This window comes from Aedes aegypti, chromosome 2 (genome assembly GCF_002204515.2).
Source record: "Aedes aegypti strain LVP_AGWG chromosome 2, AaegL5.0 Primary Assembly, whole genome shotgun sequence".
Classification (NCBI taxonomy): Eukaryota; Metazoa; Arthropoda; class Insecta; order Diptera; family Culicidae; genus Aedes; species Aedes aegypti.
The window spans coordinates 226,624,747-226,649,051 of record NC_035108.1 but is presented as its reverse complement, the minus strand read 5'-3'; the positions used below and the strand labels follow the sequence as shown (position 1 = coordinate 226,649,051).

The 24,305-nt window shown below is 42.5% G+C and overlaps 1 protein-coding gene across 1 annotated transcript in view; it reads left to right on the top strand.

Moving 5' to 3' along the window:
* LOC5574640 (putative 1-phosphatidylinositol 3-phosphate 5-kinase) overlaps positions 1-22,071 on the top strand; it is a 68,486-nt gene extending 46,415 nt beyond the window's left edge. The window contains exons 7-13 of the mRNA XM_021844205.1: positions 17,085-18,513; positions 18,594-18,690; positions 18,749-19,167; positions 19,250-19,410; positions 19,473-19,634; positions 21,678-21,819; positions 21,883-22,071. Of these exons, the coding sequence (XP_021699897.1) occupies positions 17,085-18,513; positions 18,594-18,690; positions 18,749-19,167; positions 19,250-19,410; positions 19,473-19,634; positions 21,678-21,819; positions 21,883-21,955 (2,483 nt within the window). The 3' untranslated portion in view covers positions 21,956-22,071. The remainder of the gene's footprint in view (positions 1-17,084; positions 18,514-18,593; positions 18,691-18,748; positions 19,168-19,249; positions 19,411-19,472; positions 19,635-21,677; positions 21,820-21,882) is intronic.
* The last annotated feature ends 2,234 nt before the right edge of the window (positions 22,072-24,305 follow it).

Below are 24,305 nucleotides of genomic sequence, written 5' to 3'. Positions count from 1 at the left end.
GCGATCCAATGGCATTTCGATGCACTCGCGCGCGAACTGATACGGGTTGAAAGTATCGGACATACACTGTACCACACGCGCGCGATTGACTTGCGGGTTAAAACTTTTCGGACAACTGGTTCACTTTTACTTTTCACACAGGTACTGTGATGCGCTCCCTCGCACCATGCAACAGAACGTGTTCGGACACGTCCAGGAAATATCACTAGGCGATCACGCCGGGGTCACTCGCGCGCGGTTTACTTGCGGGTTAAAATATCGGACAAGCACTGTGACACACTCGCGCGCGACTTACTTTCGTTCACTTCGTTCGATTCACTCTCGGACAACCAAGGAATATTTTTTCCAATGACTCCGTCGGCTATCGTCACAGCAACAATTTTGTCGCAATCGTCAGATTGGCGACAGAGGTAAGCGGACTGTATCGGTACGGGTGTCTCAATCGTCAGATTGACGACACGCAGATGCGGATCGCTCGGGGATCCGGCTCGAAGGACCAAAAATGTCCGATCACGGACACTTGACGGATGGGCAACTCCTTCCTCTGAAGAGAGTGCCAGCGGGAACAGCAGCTGACGATAGCTCGACTCGGTGAATTATTCCAAAACAACTCAAAAGCCTTCAAAAAGGCTGTTTTTATTTCGGCTGTCCAAGATAAAAGAGAAACTTTCACTTTGCAACTTAACCGATGTTTATTGCTCGAATGTTGAATGAAAACTGATACACTGCGAACAAACTCATTTTCTTATATACTATTCCTCGATTCGCCACCCACCAATCAGCTCATGCCTCGTCGTCATTGGTCGGTGGAACGTAACAAACATGTTGCGACATGTTCATCTCCCTCCACGCTCAGTCCGGGTGATGTTGGTCGTCGCATCTGCTGATGTGGTTAGCCGCCGCTCATCGCTCATCAGCCGCCAGCCAATACATACTTATTGCCATTCGGGTGGGTAGTGCGCATCCAGACCATTACGATACAAATGTGTTAGTGAGAGGTGGGCCAAAAAACCCGTGGCCGACTCGGGGTTAGTAGGGTGGAATTTTGGGATGTTGGATTAAGGGTGAGGATAAATAGGAATAACATAAACATATAACTATACAACGTTCGCACTGTGCGCGGACAATGGGAAGCGGCAGTCAAGAGTATGAAGAGTCATCTGAAGAGGATCATTGGAAATGCATCCCTGAATTTCGAGCAGTATGTGACTGTCCTGGCAGAAATCGAAGCGATCCTGAATTCCCGTCCGCTATTCGTGACATCGTCAAGGTCGGACAGTCCAGAAGTGATTACGCCTGCCCATTACCTTATCGGGCGTCCTCTCACCGCAATACCAGAGCCGTCGTATGAAGACATCCAAGCCAACCGATTGGATAAGTGGCAGCACCTGCAAATGCTCCGAGAGCATTTCTGGAAGGCTTGGTCCCGCGACTACCTGAGTAGCTTGCAGTCTAGAAAAAAGAACCAGAAACTCAAATCAAATGTTAGTCCTGGAATGATTGTTCTGGTGCACAACCGGAATTTGCCCCCTCTGCAATGGAAGCTGGGTGTCGTAACCAAGACCTTTCCTGGAGTAGATGGCTTGGTACGAGCCGTAGATGTCTACAGCGACAAGTCAACGTTTCGCCGCCCGATCAACAAATTGTCAGTCCTGCCGATAGAAGACAACAAGGCCTACTTCGGCCAATCTCAAGTTTTGAAATAGACATTTCAACGTGGCGGTGAATGTTCCGTGTACGGAAGGAGTCATGTGATGCGTGAACATATTTGCAATCCTTTTCCTTCCATTTCTATCCCGCGCGTGTGGAGACTTTTCTTCCACGCCCCACCTTCATGCACGATCACGCCACGCAAGGCTCTGTGCAGAGGAAGGAAGTGTGAAAAAGTACAGTCTTCAAGAAAGTGTTGATAGCAAAACATGTGTTGAGAAGAAAATTACTACCCTTTTGTTAATTTAGTTAAATACACAGTAGTTAAGTACAAAAGCCAGTGTTTAAGTTGAATTCCCAGTAACCCAGTTCTAGTTCCGAAGAAGTGTCCTCCCGAAAGAGCCGTAAAGTGTATCGGCTACAAGACGAAGCGTCCAGCGAGGGATCCTTACCCTCTAGCTTCGACCGTCCCCCGAAAAAGTGTTACAGTCCACTTTGCTCGTTCCCCCAGACGGAACAGGTGCTATTCTTCATGTTCACTCGGTTTGGCGGTTGAAAAATGATAATTTTCAAGTTTGTTGAGATGGTTCAACCACAATGAATGCACCGTTCTTCAAAGCAGATCTAAACGCATATAATTTGATGATCAGCTTGAACTGAGAATATCTTTATTAATGATTTTCAATATTGTAACAGTATTTCACACTTACAATTATCAGTGCTCCTTTACGCCTTCCAATCTGGTTTCAAACCTTTCTACTTTGATATATTTTTCGGAATATAAATTTAGCAACATTGACTCGACTCTATCTTTCTTCAATACAATCTTTTCATTCGCTCCTTTCAAAACAACATTTCGCTCATCTAGGGTAACCAGATTTCCCTTCGCGCCAACAGATTGTGAGAGTGATAATGATACTTAATGAACTGCATAGTGATGATAAACTGTTGAAATTGCATTTGAAGTGATTGTGAGGGTTACGTCAATACCACAGACATAATAATAACAGTATGCACTTATTTCTCTTTGAACAAAAACACTATTGCCTAGTTCTTTACACTTTTACAATGACAGTGTTCATAATTACAGCGAGTGCAATAGAAGTGATCGAAGAATTTTTTTTTGTTACGGTCGTTGTGATAATTCGTAGTTCAATTAAATAGTAAAAAAATAAATAAACATCCTTCAATTATTGGTAATAAAATCAATTGGTATGAAAGTGGCGTGATGTAATATTGGTGAAACTTTTAGCTGTGATAGTGGAAAGTGATAACGAAAGTTCATACATGATAATCGGATATAGAAGTGCTAGTGTCGACAGCAAAAGTGAAACAATTATGTGACAAGTGAATAATAAAATAAAATGGGGAATGGGGACCTTTTAATAAAACTATTTCGTTCTTCACTTTAACCACTCTAGTAGCATTTCAGGCCTTATCATAGTTTGATAGTAGTCTGAACTACTAGACTGCAAAACTACGGTAAGGGCTGATTGCTGCTAGGGTACACAGTGACCATTTGAGCAACATTGCTTAGGAACGTCTGTGTGATGAACGCAATAGAGGCTTATAAAAGCAAATGCTGGGAAGGAGCTTAGGGCAGATTAACCCCTATCGCTACCGACAAAAAAAAAAAAAAAAAAAAAACCAAGACAAAAAGCGATCTATCAGAAAAATTGTGCGTCCAATCATCTTAGTGTCTTCAGCGCATTTGTTAATTGAATGTCAAAATGTCAAAGTTCAACCTAGGGTAGAAGCACCAATTATGGCAATAGTGGGAACAAAAAGAAATTTTTCTTATAGTTTCACTAGAATATAACGGCTAATATTCACAGGAATGATAAACCTTTTTGTTTTTGATGGTAACTAAACCTTGATAAGAACATTCGTGCAATAAGCTTCGAAAAATGAACATTTGAAATTTTGCCTCACACGTATGACACCGTCTTAGCAGTTTGCTAAAGGACAACCGCTACGAAATGTATGTTTTCATCCGGTAAAACTGCTTCAACCGATAAATGTATGTTGCCTGGTGAGAACAAATGAACAAATTTAGCTGGTGAGCAATTAAATCTACTGTTTTAAGTTGGAAATCGGACTATGTCGATAACTGGTACAAAGAGTGTACACACTCAATCACGATTTGCTTGTTCGGTAATTTTTTATACTGGGTACGAATTGTAAATCATAAAAAATACCGAACTTTCAGCTTTTTGATTGAAAATTTCTGAGGTTCAGTAATAATGTCGATTGGGTTTTAATTTGTATTGATTTCTGAAAAAAAACAGTATCCGGAAAAGCAAAGCATGGAGCATGGGAAACTGGAAAGCCAGTAAAAACGTTCTACAATTTTACTGACTAAGTCAGTAATTTCCATCAATCAAAACATATTGTGATTTACTGGGTTTTTTCGGTAATCGTAAAAATTACCGAAAAAACCGTAGTTCCAAAACCCAGTAAAATTTTACTGGGGTTGGTAATCTGAATTGGCTGTGTACTCTGGTGGCGGTTTGTTTCCTTTTTTGATCAGTCAAATAAGAGAAGTAAAGCTATTATACGGGTGACTTCCACGACTGGACGGTTCGGTAAGGCTTTATCTTCATGTTATCTTCTTCTTCTTTCTGGCATTACGTCCGCATTGGGACAGAGCCTGCTTCTCAGCTTAGTGTTCTTATGAGCACTTCCACAGTTATTAACTGAGAGCTTACTGTGCCAATGACCATTTTTGCATGCGTATATCGTGTGGCAGGTACGAAGATACTCTATGCCCTGGGAAGTCGAGAAAATTTCCAACCCGAAAAGATCCTCGACCGGTGGGATTCGAACCCACGACCCTCAGCTTGGTCTTGCTGAATAGCTGCGCGTTTACCGCTACGGCTATCTGGGCCCCTATCTTCATGTTATGCATTTACCCAATTACTAAGATTTTTCAATCACACGTTCGAAAACGGTCGCAAGCGGAAGATGCTAACTTCATGGTAGAGAGGGGGTTTCAGCATGAGCCAATATTTACCAACCCAACATCAATTCAACATGGCGTCGATTTACTTGTTTTGATTATTTTGGAAGGGCAAAACATATGTTTTTATGGGTAGGAGACATTTACGGATGCACGTCTCGAGTGTGGTAACAGAGAAAAAAAGGGGAAACAACTCTAAACCTCGCCACCTCCATTTGGCTTGGGATACAAGTCCGATGTCCCCCCGGAACCACCTCATGGTATTACTTCAGGAAACTGAGGACTTGTCGATCCCTCTATGTCATTTCGTCACCTCTTGCTATATTCGCTCTGGCTGCAATATATCTCTTTAACGTCACTCACATTATACATTTGTTGAAACGGCTGCTTGCAGGCTGAGGATCTGTTAATATGTTTCTGCATATTATCAGGAACTCTTCGAATGGAGGGACCGCCAGGGCTCAGTAGTTACTTATGCACCACTACTTGTAGTTGCAGTTTGTTAGATGAATTGTAGCATCCTTTGTACTAATCGGTAATGGTGGATAGGTTTCGAAGCTAACGCATGATCCAACTTTTTGTTATGTGACTTAAAAGTGAGTATTCGGTGAGTTTCTGTGTAATTCGTCGTTATAAAATTAATGATTGTGTTGAGATGGTTCAACCACAATGAATGCACCGTTCTTCAAAGCAGATCTAAACGCATATAATTTGATGATCAGCTTGAACTGAGAATATCTTTATTAATGATTTTCAATATTGTAACAGTATTTCACACTTACAATTATCAGTGCTCCTTTACGCCTTCCAATCTGGTTTCAAACCTTTCTACTTTGATATATTTTTCGGAATATAAATTTAGCAACATTGACTCGACTCTATCTTTCTTCAATACAATCTTTTCATTCGCTCCTTTCAAAACAACATTTCGCTCATCTAGGGTAACCAGATTTCCCTTCGCGCCAACACTCCCCCCCGTAACACTTCATGTTCCATTAAGTTTTACTATCTATCAATCCAAGCGCTTAAATCTGGGATCCCTATCATACCCTAGCTTGATGTAGTAATGTATGGTGGATTAGCTTACATCTATCTACGCCACACTCATCCGCATTCCGACAGACTCTAGTCGTGTGTCGATCTAGACAACATCTGCATAGGTTTAGTTCTCCTACCAGCCTCCAACGACGGCTCACATCATAAGATCTAAATTGGGCACAATCTTCTATGTAATGATCCTGTCTCTTGCAAATTGAACAACTTTTAATGCGATCGATCACAAGCGAACGTTGTACCATTTGACGCTCAGGGCTCAGATCTCTTAAAGGTGGAATTTGTTTCGCTGTCCCGTTAAAGGTAAGCTCACAAGCTGCTTCAACACGCTCATTCATAAACTCATGAAGCGTTTCCAGTGACGACGGAGCATGTTCTCTTTTGTAACGTGCCCATTCCAGTTTCATTTCCCCTGGGAGCTTCGATTCCAATTCTCCCAACAAGGTTGGATTTCGCAAGTGCAATGTCTGATCCATTGCTACCAGATGATCAAATAGATTTTGGATCGCCATCCCATAATCTATGATGGTCTCCAAACGTTCTACTTCCGGTGGAGGAATCATCCGAGCTTTATTAATCAAATGATTAATCAATATAGATGGTCGACCATATAACATTTCTAATGTATCCATAACCTTTGGTACAAGCTCGGGTACTAGTAAGCGACTCCGCACGTACTCTAAAGCCTGACCTTTTATACACCTTTGCAGTCGCACCAGGTTTTCTGAATTACTAAACCCACAAGCTGCTGTAGTATGCTTGTACTGACTGTAAAATACTGGCCAATCTTGAGGCTCTCCCGTAAACACAGGCAAATCTGCTGACATAACCTGCCGAGCGCAAATTTGTTCAGATGTTAGAGCGGTATTTGACTTTCGAGTGATTGAATCACAAATTGATGAATTGTATTCAAACACGTCTGGTACGTTTCTATCGTCCACACTACTCACACTATCGGTATCGGGACAATCATCTCCAACTTTATCTGCATCATCAGAACCGATAGTCAGCTGCGATCTCAGTAGGTAGTACCGCTTTCGTACGAGAGACAATTCCACAGCTTCACGTTCGGCTATTGCCTTCAGCTTGATTGAATGCTCTTGTTGTAAATAATCCAACTGAAGCTTTATCATTGCTGCCGAATGATGATCCGGAGTAGGTACAGAACTACTTTCTGAGGCATCTATGTCAGGGGCTCGTTGATTACAACCTGTTTTTGATTTCGGCACCGCTGATTTCTTAAAGGTGCTGTTCCGTGTACGGAAGGAGTCATGTGATGCGTGAACATATTTGCAATCCTTTTCCTTCCATTTCTATCCCGCGCGTGTGGAGACTTTTCTTCCACGCCCCACCTTCATGCACGATCACGCCACGCAAGGCTCTGTGCAGAGGAAGGAAGTGTGAAAAAGTACAGTCTTCAAGAAAGTGTTGATAGCAAAACATGTGTTGAGAAGAAAATTACTACCCTTTTGTTAATTTAGTTAAATACACAGTAGTTAAGTACAAAAGCCAGTGTTTAAGTTGAATTCCCAGTAACCCAGTTCTAGTTCCGAAGAAGTGTCCTCCCGAAAGAGCCGTAAAGTGTATCGGCTACAAGACGAAGCGTCCAGCGAGGGATCCTTACCCTCTAGCTTCGACCGTCCCCCGAAAAAGTGTTACAGTCCACTTTGCTCGTTCCCCCAGACGGAACATTGGTCCTTCGAGCCGGATCCGTGATCTGGTAGTGATTTCGTGTGTGTGTGATTCTCCTTGGACTGAGTTACTGGTGAAAAGAAAGACAGACTCTGAAAAAGTGAAGTTGACGAAACCGGAAGTGAAAGTGTTCCAAAATGTCGCTCGTGCATAGCCCTAAAAAGACCCGTTCGGGAGTGCAGCACGGCGACACAAGTGAAGAAGAAAGCGAAAATCAGAATCGTTTGGCCTGCGCAAAGGAATCGCTGATCCGGAAGATTGGTGTCCTGAGCCGTCAGCGTTCCAAGACAGCCGATAAAATAAAGCGGATCGGAGGAATTCTGATCGACGACGATGCCGACGTGTCCGTATCGAAGCTGAAGGTGTATGCTAGAAACGTGGATGTCATCTACAGTGAGTTTAACAATTTCCACAACCAACTTGCTGAGATCCTGCCGGATGATGCAATGGATGACCACGATCAAGCGTACACCAGATTCGAGAAAGATTACCACGAAGTGTCGACGTACATCGAAGAGATGCTGATGGATGCAACGAAGAAGGAAATACCTGATATCAAGCCCCAAGTGATCGTCCAGCAGCAGCCGCTAAAAGCACCGATACCAACATTCGATGGCCGATACGAGAATTGGCCAAAATTCAAGGCGATGTTCATAGATATTATGGACAGGTCCAATGATACTGATGCCATCAAATTGTATCACTTGGACAAGGCTCTCGTCGGAGCAGCAGCAGGAATCCTCGATGCCCGAACAATGAACGAGAACAACTACGCTCAGGCGTGGAACATTTTCACAGAGCGATTCGAAAATCCCCGTGTCATCATCAACACCCACATCCGCGGCCTGCTATCCTTGAAGAAGATGACGAAGGAGTCCTATCGTGAGTTGCGCCAGTTATTAGACGATTGTTCCGGGCATATCGAAAGCCTACGTTATCTGAAGCAGGACCTCCTCGGCATGTCGGAACTGATCGTGGTGCATTTGCTTGCATCAGCCTTGAATGCCTCTACCAGGAAGCAGTGGGAAGCAACCATCGTCCGAGGAACGCTTCCGAAATACGACGACATGTTGAAATTCCTAAAGCAGCAGTGTAACATCCTGGAGAACTGCGAAACATCAGCTCAAGTCCCTCCTCCTCGTGCCGAAAGATCGAACGTGAAAGCCGCAGACCAGTCGAAGTCAAGTCCGAGGTTCAACCCGAAAATCCTAACCGCTAATAGCTGCGGCAGTGCTTCATGTGAAGAATGCGACTTCTGCGGCGAATCCCACAAGAACTTCCAGTGTGAGCAGCTGAAAGACATGAGCGTACCTGAGCGAGTCGAGAAAGCACGTTCCTTAGGCATGTGCTTCAATTGCTTGAGGAAAGGTCATCGGCTGAAGGATTGTCCATCCGACAGAAAGTGTTTGAAGTGCCGCCAACGTCATCATACTCAGCTTCACGACGATACAAGATTTAAGTCCAACCAGCCTGAAAGCAAGATGCCTGAACCGACAGCTTCATCGGAGTCCACATCGAGACCAGCTGTGAAAGAAGTCCAAGCAAACACATCCAGTGCACCCACACCGCAAGGTTCACACAGCGTGACGTCATCGTGTTCCATCCAAGCAGCTCCAACCAAGAAAACCGTCCTCCTTTTAACAGCAGTGGTGCACGTTTACGATTCCCAAGGTAAGCCTCACTGTTGTCGAGTCCTGCTAGACTGCGGGTCCCAGGTGAACCTCATAACGAAGAAGATGGCCGAAGCCATCGGAGCGAAGATTTCATCAGCAAATGTGAAGATTTCCGGCGTCAACAATCGAATGACAACCAGCATGGAGAAAGCCATCGTTAAGTTCCGATCCCGTTATAGTGACTACCGTGCCACGGTAGAGTGTGTCATCACCCCAGCAGTGACTGGCAAAATTCCGAGTACCAACATCGATGTGTCCGATTGGTGTATTCCACCCGGATTCCAATTGGCGGATCCAGAATTCAATGCGCCTCAAGAGATTGACATGCTGATTGGCAATGAGCTCTTCTTCAAGATAATCAAGTCCGGTCAGTACCAGTTGGCAGAGCATCTACCAGAGCTGCGTGATACTCATCTTGGTTGGGTGTTCACGGGCGAGCTAGAAGAAGTGTTCCATCAGGGTCCATCGTATTCCCACACAATCACCGTCGAAAACGTGTACGAAGCTCTGCAACGTTTTTGGAGCGTAGAAGAAGTAGCTGATCAAGATCCTGTGACATCCGAAGAAGTAGAGTGTGAGAAGCATTTCCGCTACACACATGAACGCAGCGACGAAGGGCGATTCGTTGTGCAACTCCCTTTGAAAGAAAACGCCTCCCAGCTGAGTGACTGCAGATCGGTCGCTTTGAAGAGATTCCACATCCTCGAACAACGCTTCGTTCGAAATCCGTGTCTCCGTGAGCAGTACGTGCAATTCATCGGGGAGTATGAACAGCTCGGCCACTGCAAGCAAGTAAGTGAATGCAAGGATCCTCCCAACGTCCAAAAGTGCTACCTACCGCACCACGCTGTTATCCGTCCAGATAGTTCCTCGACGAAGTGTCGAGTAGTGTTCGATGCTTCTGCAAAACCATCGCAGACCAGCCTCTCCCTCAACGATGTCCTCAAGGTAGGTGGTACTGTCCAATCCGATATTCTCGATATTGTCCTGCGATTCCGAAAACACAAATATGCTTTCACGGCTGATATAAGCAAAATGTATCGCCAAATCATGGTTGCTGAGATGCATCAGCCACTTCAACGAATTTTTTGGAGAGAGAGTCCCGAACAGCCGTTGAAAGTATATCAGTTAACTACCGTTACATATGGCACAGCGAGTGCACCCTTTCTCGCAACTCGCTGCCTGGTTCAGTTGGCTGAAGATGGCAAAGAGAAATGTCCCCTGGGAGCGTCAACTGTGAGGGAAGACTTTTACGTTGACGACGTGTTGTCTGGCGATGATACGTTGAGTGCAGCAATTGAACGACAACAGCAAGTTAAGGATTTGCTGGCCAGTGCTGGTTTCCCGATCCATAAGTGGTGTTCCAATTCCGAGCAGTTGCTGGAACGCATTCCAGAAGGTGATCGTGAAACTCCCAAGGTCCTCGAAGAGCAAGGTATCAACACTGTCATCAAAGTGCTTGGTATTTTGTGGGATCCTCACAGCGATGATTTTCTGTTCTCGATCAAATCTCCAAATTTGAACTCCGAATCCGAAGCCAATACCAAGCGAACAATATTGTCCGAAATTGCCAAGCTGTATGACCCACTTGGATTCTTGTCGCCCATAATTGTTCTCGCCAAGTTACTAATGCAACAGTTGTGGCGTAGCAAAGTGGGCTGGGATGAGCCTGTCGAGGACGAAATAAGCCAACAATGGATGCAGCTGAAGAAGTCCCTTGAAGCAACGAACCAGGTGCACATTCCAAGGCGTGTGCTGATTGATGATGCTGAATGCTACGAGCTTCATGGTTTTGCTGACGCTTCGATGTCGGCCTATGGAGCGTGTGTGTTCATTCGAAGCGTATTCAACGAGTCGGCGCAACTACAATTACTCTGCAGCAAATCCAAGGTGGCCCCTTTGAAGGCAGTGACGATTCCACGGCTGGAATTGTGCGCGGCACTCCTGCTTGCGCGTTTGGTGAATAAGGTTTTGCAGTCAATCCAAATGCCGTTTCATCGTGTGGTGCTCTGGTCGGACAGTCAGATTGTTCTGGCTTGGTTGCGCAAATCTCCTGACCAGCTTCAAGTGTTCGTGCGCAATCGTGTTGCTGCAATCCGAGAAGAAACAGAAGATTTAGAGTGGATGTACGTCCGGTCGGAGTCCAATCCGGCTGATATAGTGTCGCGTGGGCAAATGCCCATCGAATTAGTGAAAAATGAGTTATGGTGGCATGGACCAGACTTTTTGAAAAAAGTGAACATTGAAAATAAGCCACCAGAAGAGATTATTGAAGACATTCCGGAGCTACGTGTTGCTCCAACAGTGTTACCTGTAATTGAAGAAGAACAGTTAGAAGTGTTTTCAAAGTACAGTTCGTACAGAAAGTTACAACGTGTAATTGCGCTGGTGTTGCGTTTCGCCAACAACTGCAAGAAGAAGGATTCAGCTTCACGTGTGAATAAGCCTATCCCTACCGTGGCTGAACTTCGTCTTGCAATGAACGTTATTGTGAAAGTGATACAACGAGAAGAGCTCAGCGATGAGATTGCTCGAGTCGAATCGGGTGAACAGTGTCGAAAGCTTGGTTCGTTGGGACCGATCCTTGTAAATGGGGTGCTTAGAGTCGGAGGACGTTTAGAGCATTCCAAGCTACCATATGGTGAAAAGCATCCGATCATCCTGCCGTGTAAAAGTACGATTGTGCGAATGTTGATTCGTGCCCTACATGAGGAGCATCTGCATCTGGGACCAACTGGTTTGGTTCATGTGATCCGAAGAGAATTCTGGTTAATCAATGCTGCTGCGACTGTTCGTGGAGTGACCAGATCTTGCGTGAAGTGTTTCAAGGTCAAGCCCATCGATACAAGCCAGTATATGGGAAATCTGCCGTCCTGTCGCGTGACACCTGCGCCCCCTTTTTCCGTCACTGGCGTAGATTACGCTGGACCGTTTCATATCAAGCAGGGCTTGCGTAAGGTGACCACAGTCAAGGGATATGTAGCGGTTTTTGTATGTATGGTTACTCGAGCCGTGCATCTAGAGCTGGTGTCAGACATGACTACCAGTGCCTTCATCGCTGCGCTTCAGAGGTTCGTGAGTCGGCGTGGAATTGTGCATCAGCTGCATTCCGACAACGGCACCAATTTTCGTGGTGCACATCATGAGCTGAATCAACTCTACCAGGCGTTCAAACAGGAGCACCAAATCGAGTCGTTCTGCGTGTCCAAGGGAATTGAATGGCAATTTATTCCGGCGGATGCCCCCGAATTTGGTGGTATATGGGAAGCGGCAGTCAAGAGTATGAAGAGTCATCTGAAGAGGATCATTGGAAATGCATCCCTGAATTTCGAGCAGTATGTGACTGTCCTGGCAGAAATCGAAGCGATCCTGAATTCCCGTCCGCTATTCGTGACATCGTCAAGGTCGGACAGTCCAGAAGTGATTACGCCTGCCCATTACCTTATCGGGCGTCCTCTCACCGCAATACCAGAGCCGTCGTATGAAGACATCCAAGCCAACCGATTGGATAAGTGGCAGCACCTGCAAATGCTCCGAGAGCATTTCTGGAAGGCTTGGTCCCGCGACTACCTGAGTAGCTTGCAGTCTAGAAAAAAGAACCAGAAACTCAAATCAAATGTTAGTCCTGGAATGATTGTTCTGGTGCACAACCGGAATTTGCCCCCTCTGCAATGGAAGCTGGGTGTCGTAACCAAGACCTTTCCTGGAGTAGATGGCTTGGTACGAGCCGTAGATGTCTACAGCGACAAGTCAACGTTTCGCCGCCCGATCAACAAATTGTCAGTCCTGCCGATAGAAGACAACAAGGCCTACTTCGGCCAATCTCAAGTTTTGAAATAGACATTTCAACGTGGCGGTGAATGTTCCGTGTACGGAAGGAGTCATGTGATGCGTGAACATATTTGCAATCCTTTTCCTTCCATTTCTATCCCGCGCGTGTGGAGACTTTTCTTCCACGCCCCACCTTCATGCACGATCACGCCACGCAAGGCTCTGTGCAGAGGAAGGAAGTGTGAAAAAGTACAGTCTTCAAGAAAGTGTTGATAGCAAAACATGTGTTGAGAAGAAAATTACTACCCTTTTGTTAATTTAGTTAAATACACAGTAGTTAAGTACAAAAGCCAGTGTTTAAGTTGAATTCCCAGTAACCCAGTTCTAGTTCCGAAGAAGTGTCCTCCCGAAAGAGCCGTAAAGTGTATCGGCTACAAGACGAAGCGTCCAGCGAGGGATCCTTACCCTCTAGCTTCGACCGTCCCCCGAAAAAGTGTTACAGTCCACTTTGCTCGTTCCCCCAGACGGAACAGGTGCTATTCTTCATGTTCACTCGGTTTGGCGGTTGAAAAATGATAATTTTCAAGTTTGTTGAGATGGTTCAACCACAATGAATGCACCGTTCTTCAAAGCAGATCTAAACGCATATAATTTGATGATCAGCTTGAACTGAGAATATCTTTATTAATGATTTTCAATATTGTAACAGTATTTCACACTTACAATTATCAGTGCTCCTTTACGCCTTCCAATCTGGTTTCAAACCTTTCTACTTTGATATATTTTTCGGAATATAAATTTAGCAACATTGACTCGACTCTATCTTTCTTCAATACAATCTTTTCATTCGCTCCTTTCAAAACAACATTTCGCTCATCTAGGGTAACCAGATTTCCCTTCGCGCCAACAGATTGTGAGAGTGATAATGATACTTAATGAACTGCATAGTGATGATAAACTGTTGAAATTGCATTTGAAGTGATTGTGAGGGTTACGTCAATACCACAGACATAATAATAACAGTATGCACTTATTTCTCTTTGAACAAAAACACTATTGCCTAGTTCTTTACACTTTTACAATGACAGTGTTCATAATTACAGCGAGTGCAATAGAAGTGATCGAAGAATTTTTTTTTGTTACGGTCGTTGTGATAATTCGTAGTTCAATTAAATAGTAAAAAAATAAATAAACATCCTTCAATTATTGGTAATAAAATCAATTGGTATGAAAGTGGCGTGATGTAATATTGGTGAAACTTTTAGCTGTGATAGTGGAAAGTGATAACGAAAGTTCATACATGATAATCGGATATAGAAGTGCTAGTGTCGACAGCAAAAGTGAAACAATTATGTGACAAGTGAATAATAAAATAAAATGGGGAATGGGGACCTTTTAATAAAACTATTTCGTTCTTCACTTTAACCACTCTAGTAGCATTTCAGGCCTTATCATAGTTTGATAGTAGTCTGAACTACTAGACTGCAAAACTACGGTAAGGGCTGATTGCTGCTAGGGTACACAGTGACCATTTGAGCAACATTGCTTAGGAACGTCTGTGTGATGAACGCAATAGAGGCTTATAAAAGCAAATGCTGGGAAGGAGCTTAGGGCAGATTAACCCCTATCGCTACCGACAAAAAAAAAAAAAAAAAAAAACCAAGACAAAAAGCGATCTATCAGAAAAATTGTGCGTCCAATCATCTTAGTGTCTTCAGCGCATTTGTTAATTGAATGTCAAAATGTCAAAGTTCAACCTAGGGTAGAAGTACCAAATATGGCTATAGCACCAATTATGGCAATAGTGGGAACAAAAAGAAATTTTTCTTATAGTTTCACTAGAATATAACGGCTAATATTCACAGGAATGATAAACCTTTTTGTTTTTGATGGTAACTAAACCTTGATAAGAACATTCGTGCAATAAGCTTCGAAAAATGAACATTTGAAATTTTGCCTCACACGTATGACACCGTCTTAGCAGTTTGCTAAAGGACAACCGCTACGAAATGTATGTTTTCATCCGGTAAAACTGCTTCAACCGATAAATATATGTTGCCTGGTGAGAACAAATGAACAAATTTAGCTGGTGAGCAATTAAATCTACTGTTTTAAGTTGGAAATCGGACTATGTCGATAACTGGTACAAAGAGTGTACACACTCAATCACGATTTGCTTGTTCGGTAATTTTTTATACTGGGTACGAATTGTAAATCATAAAAAATACCGAACTTTCAGCTTTTTGATTGAAAATTTCTGAGGTTCAGTAATAATGTCGATTGGGTTTTAATTTGTATTGATTTCTGAAAAAAAAACAGTATCCGGAAAAGCAAAGCATGGAGCATGGGAAACTGGAAAGCCAGTAAAAACGTTCTACAATTTTACTGACTAAGTCAGTAATTTCCATCAATCAAAACATATTGTGATTTACTGGGTTTTTTCGGTAATCGTAAAAATTACCGAAAAAACCGTAGTTCCAAAACCCAGTAAAATTTTACTGGGGTCGGTAATCTGAATTGGCTGTGTACTCTGGTGGCGGTTTGTTTCCTTTTTTGATCAGTCAAATAAGAGAAGTAAAGCTATTATACGGGTGACTTCCACGACTGGACGGTTCGGTAAGGCTTTATCTTCATGTTATCTTCTTCTTCTTTCTGGCATTACGTCCGCATTGGGACAGAGCCTGCTTCTCAGCTTAGTGTTCTTATGAGCACTTCCACAGTTATTAACTGAGAGCTTACTGTGCCAATGACCATTTTTGCATGCGTATATCGTGTGGCAGGTACGAAGATACTCTATGCCCTGGGAAGTCGAGAAAATTTCCAACCCGAAAAGATCCTCGACCGGTGGGATTCGAACCCACGACCCTCAGCTTGGTCTTGCTGAATAGCTGCGCGTTTACCGCTACGGCTATCTGGGCCCCTATCTTCATGTTATGCATTTACCCAATTACTAAGATTTTTCAATCACACGTTCGAAAACGGTCGCAAGCGGAAGATGCTAACTTCATGGTAGAGAGGGGGTTTCAGCATGAGCCAATATTTACCAACCCAACATCAATTCAACATGGCGTCGATTTACTTGTTTTGATTATTTTGGAAGGGCAAAACATATGTTTTTATGGGTAGGAGACATTTACGGATGCACGTCTCGAGTGTGGTAACAGAGAAAAAAAGGGGAAACAACTCTAAACCTCGCCACCTCCATTTGGCTTGGGATACAAGTCCGATGTCCCCCCGGAACCACCTCATGGTATTACTTCAGGAAACTGAGGACTTGTCGATCCCTCTATGTCATTTCGTCACCTCTTGCTATATTCGCTCTGGCTGCAATATATCTCTTTAACGTCACTCACATTATACATTTGTTGGTGCGCTTTACTCCACTTTACCGGTTGGTTGGCGAGGTCGGTCTTGCGATTCCGGTTGAGGGGCGACTTCCGGTTCGCAAGCGCCCGACGACCAAAAGCCGACGACCAAAAAAGTGCGTGGGTGGGCTAAAAAGGGCTCAACAGTCCCGTTTCCGAAAAAAAGGCCTAAGACCTCTTGAGCCCTTAACAAATGCTTGTCCAGAATTTTTCAATAAAAAGAGGAAAAACTGAGAGAAACCTACTATTAATTATGACTAGTTTTGACTTTAGACAAATTTGATGTTCCATAAGCTTTTCATAAATTTAATTTTGAAAAGAATGATGCTAAGAGCTTCAAAATTAATTTCAAAAAAGTTATGGAGACTTTACCGAAGTTATAATATAACTTAACAATTCACGTTCAAATCGCTTGCACCTCTTAATCTTAATATTTTCGGCTCAAAATTAGGGATTTCTCTTTTTATGTAATTCGAATTCAGAAGAGCACTCGAATTCTTGGTTTTGAGAATATTCGAAAAATAATCCTCACCCTAATGTGGACCCGTCTCACACTAGGTATTTGTAGATCTTTTCCAAGACATCTCCCATAGTGTTGAAGGGGTCGCAGCTTTAGAAAGGTTGTGGACCACTGCTATGTAATATATTGAAAACCATGAAATGTTCAAATTTCAAGCAAACGTAATCGTATAATACTGTTTTCATGACTGAATTTATCTGGGAGGCAAGCTTCTTTCTCAGAATCATTATCCTTAATTAAATTGTATATATATTATAATAATATTAATTTTGTGTTAAATTAAAATATTAATATTAAGTGGATTTTGTTCGCGCACGTTTTATTGAAATGCAATGCATATGATTTAATTACATTGCAATTATAAAGTTTCACAATGCTAATAATTTGTTGTTTTTTTTTAGTGAAAAAAGTAACGACTCGCAAAAGACGCCTCACCACACTTCCTCAGAAATCCATAGAAGAATTCACGAACAAAGACGCTTTGGACTTGGAAAACCATCAACGTTTGCCTGTGTTGTTTTGCAGTTTCTATTATAATCCGAACGCTCCATCATCATTTTGTGCGCAACCTTCGTTTTTAAACATGCAATTTTATGGACAAAACGACATCATGCTCGGAGAGTTTCTAGAGCGATATTGTTTCCGTAGTTCATACATTTGTAAATCATGCAATTTACCAATGATGGATCATGTACGGCGGTATGTTCATTCGCATGGTTGCGTCCATGTTAAGCTTAGTGAAGATGTGAACAAGGTGGATACTGGAACCCTACTGGTCACTTCGAAGTGCACCATTTGTAACGAGAGAACCAAACCGGCTCCTATGGCGAACGTCACGTGGTGTTATTCATTTGCGAAATACTTGGAATTGAGATTTCATGGACATTCCTATAAACGGAGAGAGATTGAGGGACAAAGCAAATGTGATCACTCTCTGCATCGAGATCACGTGCAACAGTTTTCTTACATGGGAATCGTAGCCAGTTTTATGTATAGTCCGATTGACGTATGGGAAATCAGTCTGCCTGCCATGATTGTTCGGCTGAAACATTTGAAGACTTGTGATCAACAGCAAATAGTTGAAGAAGTTAAAAATTTTGCTATGAAAGGATACGAGGTCTATGCAAAAATTTTCGATAAACTAGCTGAACTATCTGCCGACACGGATAGCTTTTCAAAACTGAAGAAAAAGGCTAATCAAGATCAAGTCAATTTCAAACAACGTGTTGAGGCAGTTCAAACACTGCTGACAGAAGAGATTGTTTCATCAGAAGCAGTAGATGATGCGATGTTGATGCTGAAAAAAGCAATGGCAGAAACAGTAGAAGAATGGGAAGCTAAGCTGCATGATATTACAGTCCAGTGCAAATCGTATCCGTCGAAATCTGGAGCAATGAGTATTGACAATGGTACTATAGCCACAGAATATCTCGATCTGGCTAAAGATAATGAAAGTGTTCAATCGACTGCGGTTACAGCTATGACTAGCGAGGAAAACGCAGTAGCATCTTCCCAAGAATCGGTAGCAGAAGGTACGAGAACAGATGACAAAAATATGAAAGAAGGAGATCGCAAAAGCGTTAAAGGTTATTTGAGTCACTTCTTGTCTTCCTCTGAAAACACACATTTTCTAAGTTGTCCATTACCAAATAACGAGCATCATTGCCTTAAGTCTGGACTTTTCCCTGTGGTGGTAGTGGATCAGGATCTAGCTTCATGCATAGCATACAGCTTAGTATCATTAGATTACAATAGAGCATTGGAAAATCTCTACTCTGGGAATATGACTGAACAAAGCCCGCATTTGAAGCGCAAGTCATTAGATGTAGGGTAGGTCAATTAATACGTTTTCTTCATCTTATTAACGACTTTTAATCTATCATATCTAACATACACATTTTCTATTTCAGGACGAATTCCGAAGCTGACGAATCGGTACAGAATAAACCAGATAATGTCGACAACAAGAAAAGCAAAAACAATTCCCATGTTGAAGTTAATTTTCAGGTAACTTCGAAGACATTCATTTAATTTCTATTGAAAAATAACATTTTATTGCCTTTAGGACTCCTCTTGTAGCATTACATGCAAAGTGTACTACGCAAAAGAATTCGACAATCTGCGATGTAAATTACTAGACGCGCCAAACGATTCGACCGACAACACTAACCAAAAAGCAACATGCAAACCGCAAAGCGACTCCAAAAATACGGAGGAAGAAATCTGCACGATCAGAAGAATGTTTGCTCGATCGCTTTGTCGGAGTGTAGTATGGGAAGCCCGTGGTGGTAAAAGTGGATCGAAATTTAGCAAAACTATCGACGATCGGTTTGTGTTGAAAGAAATGTCTAAAACAGATATTTCTATTTTCGAAAACTTTGCCCCTAACTATTTCGAATATTTGACGCAATGTTCGATGAAGCAACAACCTACTTTATTGGCCAAAATTTTCGGAGTCTTCAAGGTTACAGTCAGAAAGAAAGAGTAAGTATTACCCTTAGATAACCATTCAGTACGCGAAGCCTTTTCTCAAGCTCATTATCTTCTCTTGTTTCCTTTCACGCAGCAATACAACGCATGAAAAGACTGTCTTAGTGATGGAAAATTTGTTCTGCAATAGAGAAATAGTTGAAAAATTCGATTTGAAAGGGTCGTTAAGGAACCGAATGGTTGATCCAAACAGGCAATCAGGAGAAATAGTGCTGATGGATGAGAATTTAATGCAAAGTAAGGTCTTAAATATTACATTGAGCAAGAATTAAAAATTCCTAAACATATTCACCTTTCAGTGTCTTGGACAAATCCGTTATATATTTTGACGCACAGCAGGACTGTTTTAAAGGATGCGATAGAGAGAGATTCTTCATTTTTGGAAAAGAATGAAGTTATGGATTATTCTCTGTTGGTTGGATTGGACAACAAAGAAAGATTACTTGTTGTTGGAATAATTGGTGAGTAAATCTATATCTATACTTGGTGTTTGGTTCCTCAGGCTGGATATATGTTCTTAATATTAATATTATTATGTGCTTATTTTTGTGATTCGAGAAAAGCTTTATTCTCTTTAGTTCTATGTTTTCACTGTGGATGGTTTCTCTGAAACTTTATTTTTTCTATACATCATTGAAAATCTCATAAGCATCTCCACAGTTATTGATTGAAAAGCTTTCTTTGTTTGCGATATCATGAAATTTGCCTCACAATAAAAATTATATATGAATGAAAATGCAAGTCGAGAAATGGACTGGATTAGTAAAATTCTGATCCCCTATGCTTAAACGATTTTTATTATGGTAAATAGCATCCTCCCAAAATTTGAAATGATTCGGTAGAAATTTGACTATGCACACGCCAATTGAAGTTTATATGGAAATTACTATGGAAAACGCCAACCTTTTGCGTTCACCCCTCTATCTCTTTGAAATTACATTTTATGGACAAGTGAAAAAACTCTTCTAATGTAAAATTCTTTCAGCTACAACTTTGCCGAAGATCGCATTTGTGTTGGACGTCAGGATAAATTGTTATTCATCATCATAAAGTTGGTTTGCGTGCATCCTGCTTCGCCAACTGTTCGGCAGGCAACATTGGTGCTCTTGGCGGGAAGAATAGATCAAAGTATTCCAGGCTACTATGTTCTACAACAGAAAAGCAGTGTTGCTCTGAAAGTAATTGAATAATTATCTAAGCATCATCCAAGCATGGACTTTGGAATCAATAATAACAAATTATCCTCACGTCCTATCAAAATGTGGTTTTCGGCAAAGTTGTAGCTGGGAAGATTTCCCATGAGAAGAGTTTGTTCACTTTTCAATAGATTATTATGACGAACAGCTAGAGGACTGAACGCAAAAGGTTTGCCTTTTCCATAGTAATTTCCATATAAACTTCAAATGACGTGTGCACAATCAAATTTATTCCAAATCACTTCAAATTTTGGGAGAATGATTTTCATCATAATTGACACCGTTTAAGCATAGGGGAGAAAAAGCTTCAAAATTTGCATCAGTCTATTGATCACACGTTGGCTTCGAAACTTAACCAACATTACTGATTACAACCAGCACGGGTCTATAAGTAACTACGGAGCCCTAGCGGTCCCTACGTTCGAAGAGGACCTAATATGCCGAAACATATTAACAGATGCTCCGGCTGAATGCAGCCGTTTCATGATAAACCATGAACCGTTAGAGGTGTGCCAAAGTATTGGAAACCCTGTCAAACCCTGTGATCTTGGCCAGAGATGATTTTTTAATCTTTTTCTAAAACATTTTATTTTCCGTTTAACTAACGGAAAAAAATCATTTTGAAGTAAATTTAATACCACCAGGCTCTATTCCTGAGATAGGTTGATTGTGGAAAAATATAAAATGCACAATTTTTTAAATTACACTTCTTCTTCTTCTTCTTGGCATTAACGCCCCACTGGGACAGAGCCTGCTTCTCAGCTTAGTGTTCTTATGAGCACTTCCACAGTTGTTAACTGAGAGCTTTCTTTGCCAAAGTTGCCATTTTTGCATTCGTATATCGTGTGGCAGGTACGATTATACTTTATGCCCAGGGAAGTCAAGGAAATTTCCATTACGAAAAGATCCTGGACTGACCGGGATTCGAACTCAGACACCTTCAGCATGGCTTTGCTTTGTAGCCGCGACTCTAACCACTCGGCTAAGGAAGGCCCAATTAAATTAAATTACACATCAAATAAGAATCATGCATTTGAAGGTTAAAAAAAAAACATTTCTAAAATGCGAAAATGTTTCAAAAGTCACGAGAAACTTTCCTAATATACGTGTTATAGTCCAAGGTTAAAGTCAAAAATAAAATCGTTTTTAGTTTCGAGTTACAAAAAAATACACAAAAATCCATTCCGTCTAAAGGAGGGGTTGGGTATTAGAGGGTTACCACGTCCAGAAATATCTTGCCTGAGTAGACTAACCTGCATAATGACATGTTTAACAACATATTTTATTATTAAATTAATCCTAATTCAGATTACATCCGTACTTTTACGTTGGACAAGAAAGTTGAATCTATTTTAAAGCAATCAGTTATGATGGGTGGAGGCCATGGAAAACTTCCTACTGTAATAAAGCCCAAAAACTACAAGACACGTTTCATCGAAGCAATGGATCGGTATGCTATAATAATGAACTCAGTTAGGAGAAGAGATTTATAACTATTCTTTTTTTTCCACAGTTATTTTCTAGCTGTTCCTGATCGGTGGGACGGTTTGACGAAAAACAGTGTTTTTCAATATTCATCATGCTGACATCATTCGTCATCGATAAATAAATTTGTAACAAGCTAAACTGTTATTGCAAATCTAATTAGATTAATCAATTTAATTATTTATAAATAAAAATGTCTTAGGTATAATGAAACTTACATTTTTGGGTTTATTTTTCTTTTTGTTCTTTTGTGTCTGGCGAACGTTCGCCAAATGATTTTCATGTTACTATTTATTTACTTGATGATACATCAATTAGTTTGATAAAACCTTGTTAACGATGTTACGACAATTTACTCGATCAATGGCTGTGTCCATCCAACTTCGATTTTGGCCCACGCTCTCCAGATCTTGATGCACCTGATCAAGCCACCTCGATCGCTGTGCTCCCTCCGCCTTCTTGTACCAACCGGATTCGACGCGAAAACCATCTTTGCACCCTTCGTTCAAACACTCCAAGTGCTTGCAGGTTCTCTTCCAGCATGGTCCATGCTTCATGTCCTTAGAGGACCACCAGTCTTATTAGCGTTTTGTACATGGTACATTTGGTGCGGGGGTGAATCTTTCTCGATCGTTGCTTCTTCTGGAGCCCATAGTAGGGGCGAGTTCCACTGATGATGCGTCTCCGTATTTCACCACTAAGCCATTAACAAGGATCTGAGGTAGACGAACTCATCAACCACCTCAAAAGTATCCCCTTCTATAGTAACACTGCTCCCTAGGCGGACTCTGTCGCGCTCGGTTCCGCTCATCAGCATGCGCATGTATTTTGTTGTTGACGCATTCACCACCAAGCCGACTTTTGCGCTTCACGTTTCAGGCGGGTGTACAGGTCTGCCACATTTCCAAATGTTCTGCCAAGAATATCCATATCATCCGCGAATATCCGTACCATTCACGAAGCAAACAAATTGGTTGGATCTTGTAAAAATCGTACCTCGGTTTTTGAACCCGGCTCTTCGCATGACTTCTAGCGCGATGTTGTACAGCAGACACAAAAGTCCATCACTCTGTCGAAGTCTCCGGCGGGATTCGAACGAACTTGAATGTTCTCCCGAAATCTTATCGTTGCTCTTATCAGTCTCGTGAGCTTCTCGGGAAAGCTGTATTCGTCCATGATTTTCCATAGCCCTTTGCGGACGACGATATCCTAAGCTGCTTTAAAATCGATGAACAGGTGATGCGTTGGGACTTGGTATTCACGGTATTTCTGGAGGATTTGCCTGTCGTCGTCTGTCGTCGATCGGCCGTTAATGAAACGACTTTGATAACTTCCTACAAACTTATTTGCTATTGGTGATAGACGACGGAAGATAATCTGGGATAGCACTTTGTAGGCGGCATTCAGGATAGTGATCGCACGATAGTTTCACATTCCAGTTTGCCGGCCTTCTTGTAGATGGGGCATATGATCCCTTGCTTCCAGTCCACCGGCAGCTGTTCCGTTTTCTAGATTCTGGCAATCAGCCGGTACAGACAGGCGGCAAACCTCTCCGGGTCCATTTTGATGAGTTCAGCTCCAATACCATCCTTATCAGCTGCCTTGTTGTTCTTGAGCTGTTTGATGGCAGCTCACATTGCGGGAACAGGTTGGTTTCCTTCTTCCGCCGTGCTGACGTAGTCACTTCCTCCGCTGTCGTGACCCTCTGTGCCCGTGCCATTTAGGTATTCATCGTAGTGCTGCTTCCACCTTTCAATCACCTCACGTCCATCCGTCAGGAGGCTTCCATCTTTACCCCTACACATTTCGGCTCGCGGCACGAAGCCTTTACGGGATTCGTTAAGCTTCTCGTAGAACTTTCGCGTTTCTTGTGAACGATGCAGCTGCTCCATTTCTTCACTTTCAGCTTCTTCCAGGCGGCTCTTTTTGTCCCGGAATAGGCGGGTTTGCGGCTTTCGTTTTCTTTTATATCGCTCTACGTTTCGTCGCGTTCCTTGCTGCAGCATTGCAGTCCGCGAAGCATCCTTCTCCTCCAAAACCTGCCTGCATTCTTCGTCGTTACATGTCCTCCTTTCCACGTATGCGACGATGCTCTCGGCTGCGTTGTTGATGGCTGCTTTTATGGTGCTCCAGCAGTCCTCAAAAGGGGCTTCATCAAGCTCCCCTCTTCTGGCAACGCTACTTTGAGATGCTGCGCGTTTGAGGCGGCGACGTTTGGTTGGGTCAATTGCGCTAGGTCATACCGGGGCGGCCGTACGTTGTTAACGACGCAGAGTTTTGGGCGCAGTTTAACCATCACCAGATAGTAGTCAGAGTAGATGTTAGCGCCACGATAGGTCATGACGTCGATAATGTCGGAGAAGTGACGTCCATCAATCAGAACGTGGTTGATTTGTGATTCTGTCTGCTGTGGTGATCTCCAGGTGTATCGGTATGGAAGGTTGTGCTGGA